General features: G+C 40.6%; 1 protein-coding gene across 2 annotated transcripts in view; it reads right to left on the reverse strand.

Annotated features, from left to right (window-relative positions):
* Positions 1–13,574, reverse strand: part of Dgcr8 (DGCR8 microprocessor complex subunit) — a 33,353-nt gene that overhangs the window by 10,212 nt on the left and 9,567 nt on the right. For both annotated transcript variants that reach the window (XM_085684291.2, XM_085684290.2), the window contains exons 6-9: positions 12,311–12,508; positions 12,040–12,141; positions 11,139–11,237; positions 7,026–7,108 (exon numbers count right to left, since the gene is read on the reverse strand). In XM_085684291.2, the coding sequence (XP_085540417.1) occupies positions 7,026–7,108; positions 11,139–11,237; positions 12,040–12,141; positions 12,311–12,508 (482 nt within the window). The remainder of the gene's footprint in view (positions 1–7,025; positions 7,109–11,138; positions 11,238–12,039; positions 12,142–12,310; positions 12,509–13,574) is intronic.

Below are 13,574 nucleotides of genomic sequence, written 5' to 3' on the forward strand. Positions count from 1 at the left end.
ACGTAAAGCACTTGCTATGCAAGCTTGACAATCTGAATTCAATCTCTAGAACCCACAAAAAGGTAGATGGAAAGAACCAAGTTGTCCTCAGATTTCCACACCTGTGTTGTGGCACATGTGCTCAAACACGCTATAAAATAAATAACACACACACACTTACACACTTGATAATTAGGAACTAGCAGTACACAGAAAGGAACACATATCATGCAAGGTAGGACTCTATTTCAGGAATGCAGGCTTTAAAAGAATCAACATAGTCAGGCAGTAGTGGTGCATGCCTTTAATCACAGCACTTGGGAGGGAGAGGCAGATGGATCTCTGTGAGTTTGAGATCAGCCTAGTCTACAGAGTGAGTTCCAGACCAACTAAGGTAACTTACAAAATAAAGAATTTATTGGGGCTTACAATTCCGAAGGAGTAAGAGTCCATCATGACAGGGAGACATAATACCGAGTGACAAACATGGTGTCGGGAACAGGAAAACATAAGAGATCATATTTCAAACACAAGTACAAAGCAGAAAAAGCAGACAAGAACATGAACTCTCAAAGCTCACACCCAGTTATGTACTACCTCCAGCAAGTATTAAATTGGGCCTGATGGGGGGCATTTTTTAAATTAAGCATCCACAAAAGATGACTCAAAAAAATCTATAATAAAACTATGAGAACTAACAAATGAATTTACCAAAGTGGCAAGATACAGTCAATACACAAACACTAAGTTGTATTTACATGCCAGCAATGATCTAAAACTAAACATTTACCCACTACGTAGGACAATCTAAGAATCATAAAATGTGAGCAGGAACTATATGATAAAAGCTTCCAATTACTAATGAAGGCAAAGGCTAAGAGAGGTACTACTAGTACATGGAAATCTCTGTTCAGTCATCAGCTAATCTAAATGAATTTAGATATGTTACAAAAAATACAGATAGATAATACTCAAGAATACAGATAATTCTTTGCAATTACTATCTGGGGAAGATATTACTATAAGTTAAACTATAAACTGTGTCTTCGTCTTCTGCTCCAAAATTTACAAGGTGAAGTCCTAACCCTTATGACCTCAGAATGTAACTACATGGATAGAATGGGCCCTACATTAGGACACAGTACTATCCCCAGGACTAATTCCTTATAAACATAAGAATTTCAAAGAGAAACATACTTTCAAGGAAAAATATAAACATGAAGATAACCGTTTATAATTAACATAAATCTCTGTGTGTTTCTTTGGGATTAAATGGCTGTGGGCACCCAAACATTTGGCAAGAATTTCCACATAAACCCTGGAAAAGGTTTAAAAAATAAAAATAAAAGGGGGGGTGGGGGGGTGGGCGCTCTAGACAGACAAGAACAGAGTCAAGCATAGTTTCTTGGTAACTGTCTTTTTCCCAGTAGACTCTTTTGCTGGTAGCAAGCAAAGACGGGGCTCCTTTAAGAGAATCTTCCTGCCTCAATGTTAGCAGCAAGAGCCTCGCAATTCTTTTAAGAGGCTCTGCCAACAAAAACTTACGTGGTGTTTATATGCAGCTGGCATCAGGCTTCTTGGTGGTGGCATGAACCTTGCTACAAACTCCAGTGTTGTAGCAGTAAACATGGCTCCTGCCAGTACCTCCACCGTGAAGCTAGACTCTTAAAAAGCTAAGTAATGGGGTGGAGCCAGGTGCCAAAGCCTGGCACCTAAAAACCTAGTCATAACACTTAAAAGATTAAAGACTCACGTGGCCAGAAAAAGATAAAGATATAAAGATAAATTCATTAAAAAATATACGTAAGCTTGTGAGAGAAAAGAAAAAGAATAAAGTCCTTTAAAAAAAATGGTTGGGTGTAATTCCAGCACTCAGGAGGCAGAGACAGGCAGATCTCTGTGAGTTCAAGGCCAGCCTGGTCTACAGAGTGAGCTCCAGGACAGTCAAAAATACACAGAAAAACCCTGTCTCCAAAATAAATAAATAAATAAATAGATAAATAAATAAATAAATAAAAATTCAAAAAAAGGTAAAATAGTTGTTTTGTTTTTTAAAAAAGGCACATGATGGGAAATACACAGAGAATCTGGATAGTGTATGTAATTGTGCTGTCTTTGACTTCTTTGCTGAAGAAGCAACAGCTGCTAAAAGACATTCGATTATAAATGCCATTGGATTAATCTAACCTTTATATTTTAAAAATGCCTTGACTATAAAAGATATGTTACTTTGGAGAAGAGGTTTTGCTTTTGTTTCCTCATAAAATAAAAAGTTGTGGATTCATTCTGGATTAAGAAAAATAAAGTGTGATCAAGGAAGACCCCTCTGAAAAATCTCCAATGGGAAAAGATGGCCCAGATGACCCAATACTTCAGAGCACCTCTGTTGCAGTTTCCTCTGAGTTCTATATTCAGAACAGCCTCAAGACTGCTGACTGGATGATCAATCGATCCAGCCACACAGAATACGCCAGTCAGGATTTGACCAAAATCCTAAATTTTCTTTGAGTACCCATAAGGTTATCAGTGCCCCCGATCAATAGAAGTGGCCTAGAAAACTACAACCACATTCCCAAAAAATGGATTATGGATGTCTGTCTTTGTTTAGTATGTTGGTTACAGTTTGTTATGGATAATATCAGGAAAAAAAGACAAAAGAGATAAAATACAGAGTTCTTATTTTGAAAGGAAAAAAGGGGGATAAAGCTCTTGTACACTGTAAAGATTTGTCACTCATATTATTTTAATAAAATGCTGGTTGGCCAGTAGCCAGGCAGAAAGTACATAGGTGGGTCAACTAGACTAAGAGAACTCTAGAAGGGGAGTCAGTCACCAGCCAGACAGAGGAAGCCAGATGAGAATGCCTCACCAAGAAAAGATACCAAGCCACAAGACTAAACAAAGATAAGAATTATGGGTTAATATAAGTTTTAAGAGCTAGTTAGCAATAAGCCTGAACAATAGGTCAAACAGTTTATAAGCCTCTGTGTGTTTCTTTGGGACTTAATGGCTGTAGGACCTGGTGGGACAGAAGCTTCTGTCTACTGTTCGTAACAACTCCAACTCCAGTAACAGGATTTAAACTGGCCAAAAGGAAGGACCAGAAAGATGGCTCACTAGTAAAAGTGCTTATCATATAAACCTAGTGATCTGAGTTTGATCCCTGGAACCAAAGTAAAGTTAGGAGAGAACTATCTCCATGAAACTGTTGCCTGGCTTCCCTATGTGTATTCACACACAACATGAGCATAAGTCCACATACTCCTATACACACAAAGATGCACACAAAAAATAAAAGAACTACAAAGAAAACTGTCAGTAACCGATACAATCAGTAATTCACTATCCTATCTTTGATACATACTGAATTGATACATAGTAAACAACCAAAACAGCTACATTGTGAGACCTTTTCTCCAAAAATGGGTAGAGAAGCAGTTGAGGAGACGCCAGACATCACCTTCTGGCCTATAAACAGGAGAATGTGTGTATGTGTGCATGCACGCACACACACAAACACAAAACTCTACACAGAACAAAGGCCATGGCACCTAATTTCTTTGTCCTGGTTTGCCTTGTTTTCACTTGTTCTCATTCTCTTTGTTCTTTATCCATTTCCCTCCTACTGGAAGCTGATGAGATCTCTTGCTTGTCTGCCCCATTCTTCTCTCTGTAATGTTAATTAAGTTCCTTGAGTTCCCTTCTGAGTTTGTTTTAAATACTTTTTCAAACACTTTTTATTTACATGTATGGATGTTTTGACTGTATGTATATATGTGTACCACATATGTACAATGACCATGGAGGCTAGAAAAGAACATTACACCTGAAACTGGGGGCAGAAGGAGAGGGGAACATAACAACAGAAATGAATTCAGGTTCTCTGCTAGGGCAGCAAGTATTCATACATCTCTCCAGCTCTATTTTTATTTCTAATAAAATTTTATTATTTACTTTTACCATTTTAAATTATGTCTGCATATATATGTGCTCGAGAGTCAATGTAACCAGTAAGGTCAGGAGTATTGAATCCCCTGGAACTGGAATTACCAGCGTTTAAGACCCACTCAACATGAGTGCTAGGAACCAAACTTGGGTGCTTTGCAAAACCAGTATGTGTTCTTAACTGCTGATGGCATAGGCCTTAAATCCCAGCACTGAAAGGTGGATCTCTGGAAGTCTGAGGTCAGCCTGACCTATACATGAAGAGTTCCAGGTCAACCAGGTTTACACATTAAGAAACTGTCTCAAAATAAGCAAACAAATAGAAACACATACAGGAGTTGGGGGCAGGGAAGGCTGGAGATAGGGCTCAGAGACAGTTCTTGTCAGGGATGGAATGTCTAAGGCCCTAGATCATCCCACTCCTACACAAGAGGAAGGGGAGAGTGTAGATTATGAATTGTTCACTAGAGGTGTTACCTAGTATACTCAAATAGGCAGAAGAAATACCAGTAAACATAAAGATAGGTCTATCAAGATCATCTAGTATGGAGAACAAAAATAAGTAAGACAAAGTTTCAGAAACCTCTAGGGCAAATTAAAATTACCAATAAGTATATCAAGCTATACCCAGTCTTTGGTGTTTTGTTTTGTTGAAACAGGTTTCATTGCCTGGCCCAGAGATTAACTTTGTGATAATTCTACCTAATGGAAAACAGTTACTGATCAGAAACCAGAAAGGATAAAAGGCAGTATGGGCTGACATACTACCTACTGGGAAATTAATCAAGAGCCAGCTGTGTGTGAACACAAGTGGGGTACAGGACAGAACCGAGGTCACAACAGATAAGAAGAACCCATTAGCCAGCCAGTGTAAACTGTTTGGCCTGATTATATTGTACACTCTTGAGGGTGGAGAAAAATCAACTGCTGCTGGGCAGAATTTCCCAGTTTAGAGGGTGGGAAGACAGTGCAGTTAGTTGGCAAAGTGTTTTCTACATAAGTATGAAGACCTGGGTTCAATTCTGAGAACCAACGTTAAAAAAATTCCAAGCTTGGTAGTGAACTAGGCAGGAAAAGAAGACATATACCTAGAGCCTACTAGGCAGCCTAATCTACTGAGTATTCCAAGCCAGCAAAACACTTTCAAAAAATACAGGTGGTACCAGAGGCACAACATCTGAGGTTATTCTCTGCATACATGTACACACACCCCCTCCCAGCATGTGGACACAAATACACAAAAGAACTGTCTGCCACAAACCCACCAGGCAAAAGGCCTTTGGTGCAGAGGGAGAAAATGTCCTTTAGCTGGGCTAACAGAAGCACTCTGAGAGAGCCTCTTGTACTTCCAGCATAACAGGCCTACATACAGCACTTCAACCCAACAATGCAGCCTGAGAAAAGGCCTTCTCTGATTTGCTTTAGACTTCATTCACTTATAAAAAAACAAGTCTGGAGGGGCTGGAGAGATGGCTCAGAGGTTAAGAGCATTGCCTGCTCTTCCAAAGGTCCTGAGTTCAATTCCCAGCAACCACATGGTGGCTCACAACCATTTGTAATGAGGTCTGGTGCCCTCTTCTGGCCAGCAGGCATACACACAGGCAGAATATTGTATACATAATAAATAAATAAATATTTTGAAAAAACCATTCCTGTCATTTAAAAAAAAAAAAAGCCTGGAGAAAAATGATCCATCCTCTCTTGTCCTGTTTTGTTAGCTACCTTCCTTTTTCTTTCCTTCTGACTATATTGTCTTTCTTACTTTTCTATGTGCTCCTTTGAGATCATTTCTTTTTCTATTTATTATGGGGTGGGGTGGGGTAACAGAGCCTCATGCACCTCAAGTTGACTTTGAATACCTACGTATCTGAGGTTGTCCTTATCCTTATCCTCCAGCCTCTACTTCCCAAGTATGAGGACTACAGGCATGTACTACCACACCACAACCAAGCCATGACTTTTCTAGCTTTGGAGCCTGTCCTGGCACTCACTCTAAAGACCAGGCTGTCCTCAAACTCATCTGCCTCTGCCTCCCAAGTGTTGGGATTAAAGTTGTGAGCCACCACTGCCCAGCATGACCTTTTCTTATATCTTAACCCCATACATCTTTTCTCTTTTTCTTACCTTCCACATAGTTAAATATAGTTAAGGGCTATAAGATTGCTCAATGGAAAAGCATTTGCCACAAACTTGAGGGCCTGAGTTTCAGTCCTGGAATGAATATGGTAGAAAGAACCCACTTCTAGAGTATTTCTTCTACTTCCACACTTGCACTAGAGCTTGCACGTACCCACACACATATACAACCACACAAAATAATAAAAAAAAAAGCGTAATACAAAAATGCAATAATTTTTAATTACTGTTGCCTACTTTCTTTCTTAGTGCAAACAGGAATGTGACTCCAAGAAGCCTAATAATAGCCACTAATGACACCATAAAATTTTAAAATCCACTTCAATTTCTTTGTTTTCTTTTGTTGTTTTTTGAAACAGGGTCTCACTATGCAGGCATGTCTAGCCTGGAACTAATTTTGTACAACAGGCTGGCCTCAAGCTCATAGAGTTTACCTGCCTCTGCCTCCCATTTAAATAGAAATTTAAAAGCCTGAAAAGAGATACCTATTGTGACAGATATGCAAGACACAATGTAGAAACACAAGAACTCTGAAAAGTCAAGGCAACACAATTCCTGAATGTCTGATTTTAAAAATGACCAGGGACTTCAAGAAAATTAAAACAGACAAATAAGTAAAGAAATCAATTTAAAACCAGATGAAACTCCTTTGCTGTGACTAGCCAAAGAACCTTATTTATCCTAAAGGGTTTATACAGCACAGGGTTTCAGAAAGTTCCAACATAAACAACAATTTCAATCTTAAATACTTTGCTAGGTTTGCTTCCATCAAAGATTTATGTGTATAATACACACTCAGCTAAAGGATCAAATTTTCAAAAGACTTTTCCCTCTGCCTTCACAAAGACAAGCAAGATCCTCTTACAGACTACACCTTTGACACGGTGCACAATCCCGGTGAAGGCAATGGGGTCAGTGACTGTATGGCAGTTGTGCTCCCAACAGAACAAAATCACTGCACTCACCTCCAGTTCCTCACTGTCTTTGGGCTTCTCCTCAGAGGTCTGTTTAACAAAGTCTGGGATGAGAATTTCCAGTGTGGCTCGGGCTACAAAAAGAAAAAGTCTGAGGTGAGGGCTTAAGCCCAAAGGAAAATCAGGTATGCTGCCCATCCAGCAGTGAGCTACATGTTGGTTCCCAAACTCGTAATGAGAAGCAGCAACAGCACTTTAAAAGGTAGACTTGGGAGGGGCTAAAGAACAACACATCCTGAAGAAGGAACAGTGAGATGGTAGAAGTTTTGGATACCAATTTTACCAAGGAAAGAACTCACATCTATGTTTTAATCAAATTGTAGCATTTATATTAAAAAAAAAAAATGGCTTGGCAAAACCTGGACCCAGGGAGGCCTGATAGCAGACAGCTACAGACATCCTGACCACAACACATGGATAACAGCTACTATAGCTACTATGAACAGGTAGATGGGCATATCTGAGGAACTCTGGAAGAAGCATGTATAAGGCAAAATTAAGAGGGTGGCACCCACCTGAACAGGCCACAATGTACAATAATGGTTCAGTCTGGTCCAACACAGCACTACCGGTAAGACATCCCAAAAAAATGAGTACATAATAAAGAGCAGGCAGTGCAGATGTCCAGAGAGAGTAGCTGGAATAGGCGGAGGGACAGGTGACCTTGTAAAGGATAACTGAGGAGAAGCCTGAGGATGTTTCCACTCCTCTGCCAGGCCCTATCTCAAAAGTTATCTGTTCAAAGTCTCAACAATTTGAAATTTGAAAAGTCTAGGCTGAATTTTTCTAAAAGAGATAGCAAGAGCTAGGGCCTACCTCAGTAGTAGAGCATTTTGCCTAGCATGTCAAGACCTGGCTCAGTCCCTATCTCTGCATAAGTTAACAAAATAGAATCAGGCATTCCTGGAGATAGAGGCAGAATATGCAAGCTAAGGGTAGCTGAACAGAGGACAGGTAATAACGTGATACAGAAAGTACTGTCCTCAGTACCAGTCATAAAAGAAAGTACCACAGAGGAACACTCTCTGATTCTTAGAAGTAGAAAATCCTCCCACTGCCCCCAAGACACAGTAAGACTGAGAAAACTGGTATGCCTCCTGTCCTTATAGTTCGGGAAGACAACATGTCCATAGGATAAAGTTCAAGAATGGTCCTATATGTACCAGGGCCAGAAGTATACCTAACACTAATCTGTAATGTATCCACTACTCAGAAAAGCCCAAAAGCTCCAATGCTGAGCAAAATGGCTTGGTTCAAAAATGTTGTCTATTCCTGCATAAAGGCAGAAGCAAAGAAATGGTACAGTGGGTCTTTTAAAGGAAAACACCAATTTCCTTGAGATGAACAAGGTGTGGAACAACTGTCTAACCCCAATTTGAAATCTGAAGGACTCAGGAAATAATCTATATAAAACATCAAAAATCCTTGAGATGGTGATAACACAACAATCTGCCTTTTTTCCTCTTAAAATGCCCACATTGTGTTGTTTAAAAACAAACTTGCATGCCAAGTGTGGGGTGCATGTTTTAATACTAACACTCAAGAGAAACCGAGTCTCAAAAAAACAAAAATAAAAAATAACAAAACAAGCCTGGCGGTGGTGGTGCATGCCTTTAATCCCAGCATTTAGGAGGCAGAGGTATGTGAATCTCATTGAGTTCGAGGCTATTCTGGTCTACAGAGTTCCAGGATAGCCAGGACTATTACACAGAGAAACCCTGTCTCAAAAAAACCACAAAAACAAAAACAAAACAAAACATACCCAACATGGCCCTAAGCATACCCAAATCTGCATATGGCTAGAACATGAACAAGAAACACTGACCCTGCTGTCATTTGGCAGAAAGAGTTCTTCTACTACTGTAAAGTCTCACTTTAAAAAATAAAATCTGGGGGCTGAGTTGGAATGTGGTGGTTCATGCCTTTAATCCCAGTACTCGGGAGGCAGAGACAGGCTGATCTTTGTGAGTCGAGGCCAGCCTGGTCTACAGAGCTAGTTCCAGGACAGCTAAGGCTGTTACACGGAGAAACCCTGTCTTGAAAAACCAACAAAAACAATAAAAATCTGGGGGCTGGAGAGATGGCTCAAAGGTTGAGAGCACTGGCTGCTTTTCCAGAGGTCCTGGGTTCAATTCCCAGCAACCACATGGTTGTGAACCATGAGATATGGTGCCCTCTTCTGGTATGTAGGCATACATGCTGGTAGAACATCATATGCATAATAAATAAATCTTTTAAAAAAAATTTAAAAAAGAACCTGAACCGGGGTGGGAGATTGCAGGGTGGCTCACACCTCTAATCCCAATGCTTGGAATATAGAGGTAGTTGGATCTCTGTGAGTTCAAGGCCAGGCTAGTTTACACAGAAAGTTCAGGACAGCCAGGACTACACAGAGAAACCCTGTCTTGAAAATCATACCCCCATAAATAAATAAAGAAGGAAGGAAGGAAGGAAGATGGTTTGGCTATTTTGGAACTCGCTCTGTAGACCAGGATAGTCACAAATCTCAAACTCAAAGAGATCTGCCTGCCTCTGCATCCCGAATGCTAGGATGAAAGGTATTAGCTAGAATCTTATTTTAATTATATGTGAGTATGTGTATATGTATGTGTGCATGCACACAGAAACCAGAGGCATTAGATTCCCCCTGGAGTTACAGGTATTTGTAAGCTGACCCATGTGGGTTCTGGGAATTGTGGTGATCTGAATGAGAATGGCCTCAATAGTCTCCTGATTTTGAGTGCTTAGTCCCTGGATGGTAGACATATTTGGAAAGGATTAGGAGGTATGGCCTTGTTGAAACATGTGTGTATTATCAGGGCAAAGGGTAGGGTTTGAGGCTTCAAAAACCTACACTATTCCTAGTTAGTTCTCTCTGCCTCATACTTGCAAACCTGATATAAATTCCAAGCTACTGATCCAGGACCATGGCTGCCTACCTCCATGTTCCCGACCACAATGATCAAGAACTCAGTCACCTTCTTAAACCACAACTCCAATTAAATGCTTTCTTCTAAAGTTGCCTTGGTCATGGTGCTTTGTCAGTAGCAGAAAAGTAACTAAGACAGGAACCAAACTTAGTTTCATTAAAAGAACAGTAGAGTCACCTTTCTAACTCTTTTTTACTTTCTTAGTTTAAATCATTTACAATGAGCACATAATTGTTATATTTTATCTTTGGTGGAGCAAGGGATTAGACCCACTCTAAAGCTGAGTTACATCTCTAGCCCTTAGTTTTTAGACAGTCTTGCTTTACAGCCAAGGCTAACCTGAAACTCACAATGATCCTGTTGTAGCTTCTCAAGTCCTAGAATTACAGTCATGTACCACTATTATATTTTAAAATCAAAGTAGAGGGCAGCAGAAATGGCTCAGTAAGGGTTAAGGGTACTTGCTACTCTGGGTTTGATTCTCAGCACTGATATTAGGTGGGTGATTCTCAACTTCTTTAATTCCAGTTCCAGAGGACCCAATGCCCTCTTCTGGCCTCTGAGAAGTTCACATGCAGCCAGGCAAACACACAAACACACACGCACACACACATGCCAAAAATGAATCTTTTTTAAAAGCACATTAAAAATAGATTATATGAGGAAATGTCTTACCCATATCCCTAAAAACCTACTCATTACTCAACTCCTTGCTAATCAGAGTGAGGCATGGTACCACTTACCATTAAGGTGGGCTTTTCTACCTCACTTAACCTTGTCTAGATATGTGTCCACAAGTATGCCCTAGAGGCTAACTTAATTTACATAATGATCACAGGCATGTCCAGAAGTTGGTAGTTAGTATTAATATCACATTTGGTATCCCAGAGACATGCTGCCTGCTGGTTTGCCTCACTCTGATTAACAAGCTGAGGTTCTGAGTTGTACCAAAAGGGGGAAGGAAGCTAAGCACTAGAACTCATCACTACCAGTTCCTGACCGCAGATGCCATGTCGGCAGGACCCTCAAATTCCTGCACAATGCCTTTCCCACAATGAAAAACTGTACCCCTTCAGGAACCAAAACACACCCTTCCTTTCTTAAGTTGCTTTTGTAAGGGTGCCTCATCACAGCAACAGAAAAAGTAACTGATATACCAAGCAAACCACATTACCAGCTTTATTCTTCGCAAGTTTTTTGCTGCTTGCAGTTCCAGATCCGTAAGTCACACCATCAATGGTCACCGAGGCACCAAAAGGCTCACTTGGATTCTCTTAAAATTAAAATTACTGGTTTTAAAACACACTTGTCAAGACATAAAAACACATGTGCACACAGCCTGTTAGCCCTAACAAGACACCCCTGAAAAAAGCATATTTGAGATGTGTAGACAAGTCTGGGAGATGTGGAGACAGGCAGCAAAGGGCACAGATGGGAAGACTGAAGAGTATGAGGAACTATGGGAAATGATCCAAAGGGGAAACAGAGCTGCCTAGCACATGGACAAGGTAGGGATGAGGTCTCTGAAAGACAAATAGAAGTGACAAGAATGGCAAAGCACAGGATAAAGGACATCTGAGAAACAGTACCCCCCACCCCAAATATAAGTGATCCTAGGTCTCAGAACCAAAGGACGATCACACTGACATTCACAAACTATACAGAGGAAGCCATAGATAACAGAGCTGTCAGGAAGTGTAGTGAGATCAAGCTCTTTCATTATTGGGGGGGTGGGAGTGATGGACACAGAACGGAAAGCAATAAAGAATTCAATGCATAACAGAAAGGCTTTTATTACAGACTGTTCTTGACAAGTCAGGAACTACTAAGGCAGAACAAGGAAAATAGAGGAAGAGGAAAAATAGGACAAACTCAAAAGAAAAAGCTGAGCCATCCCCTCTCTCAGACAATGGTCACTGCTGTGAAAATAAGATATCTATCTGCATTACACCTCTCTTTGTTCTTGCCTTGCACACCTACCCAACCCAGCAGGGCCAATGTGCTCACTCTCACCTACAGTCACAAGCAAAATGATATATACGACTCTTCAAGGACAAAAATGGACTTGAACTTACCACATTCAAAGAAATTATAAACAGGGCGGACCTTAAGGACACGTTGCATGTATTCGTGCAGGATGCAGACCTCGGATTTCCCATTGGGATTGATGACAAACTCTGTGACAAAAAGAACTTCTTAGGGGCTTACTACTATGAACATAGCAGCCTCTGCATTACAGAAAACAGACAGCTTTGGGATAAGTGCAACTTATAATAAAGATAAAGCATGTTAAAATGGCAATAATATGTCCCATCTGCTGATGCTGATAGTCCAAGCACAGCTCACCTTTCTTTGTAGGTGCATCTTGCACAGATAAAGTGATTAGCTTCTGGTTGGCTGGCAGAATAGGTCTCTCTGACTCTGCCTGCTTCCGCTTCATCTCACGGTTGAACTGGCGGCGCTCAGCCCAAGTCCTAAATTTTTTCACAGTTACTTGCTCAAAGTCAAAACGCTTCTCCAGGTAGGAACGAAATTCCTCTAGATCTGTTCGAGATACATACCAGTGAACTACATTATCAGATTTCCAACACAAGAATGTTTTCCTCAGTCCTGTTTATAATGACAATCCCCAAATAAACAAGTTCAGGACACAAGATACCCATTTCCCTTTCCCCATCCCTTTCAAAAGCAAGAAAAGAAAAAAGAAAACTTAGGTCCTTTCATACCTACTTCAAATCATTCTGGGAAATCCCTTATGGACAGAATCCTGGGCATACCTTTACTTTATCTAGACTTAAGAAAAACAATACGAAAATGATACTGGGGCTGGACGGTAGTGGCACACGCCTTTAATTCCAGCACTTGGGAGGCAGAGGCAGGCAAATCTCTGTGAATCTAGGTCCACAACAGCCAGGGCTACACAGAGAAACCCTGTCTCCAAAAAGAGAGCAAAAGAAACTGGAATTTGGGGGGGGTGTTGTGTGTAAATAAAAACAAAGCAAGCAAACAAACAAACACAAGAAAGAAAGAGAGAGAGAGAGAAAGAGAGAGAGAGAGAGAGAGAGAGAAAGAAAGGAAAAAAGCAAGCTCGCTCTAGGTCTTCAGGCTTTTCTCAAGTCAAAATGAGTATTGGTCTGGGAGACACTACATGTACACAACACAAAACAACAAGCACTAGACTGCCAATAGCAGGGGTCTATCAACTCAGTAACAGACTGTATCCAGGTGGCTGTCTACCTCCTCAGGGCTTCTACAGAGGTGCACCTCGTACCCGACCATGTTACCACTACCCAACAGCAGGTTCCTCTCCCAGTACCTCACACCCAACTGTGCAGCATACACACAAAGTTAACTCTGGAAGCTGCCTAGTCCTCTTTGGAAATGACTTTTAGTGGGTGGACTGAAAGAGCTCTGACACCACCAGGGATCTAAGGGACAGAACTAAGCTATAGACACAAGACAGAGTAAGAAATACAAGCATATAACCAAAGACAAATGCAAAACTCTAGAGCATTGCCCAGTTCTTGAAAGGCAAAAAGCAGAACCCTTCATTAAAAACAAAACAAAACAAACAAACAAAAAAGTGAGGGAACTAGCCATAGAAGAATGG

The sequence above is a fragment of the Myodes glareolus genome, chromosome 2, assembly GCF_982192425.1.
Source record: "Myodes glareolus chromosome 2, mMyoGla1.1, whole genome shotgun sequence".
NCBI lineage: Eukaryota > Metazoa > Chordata > Mammalia > Rodentia > Cricetidae > Myodes > Myodes glareolus.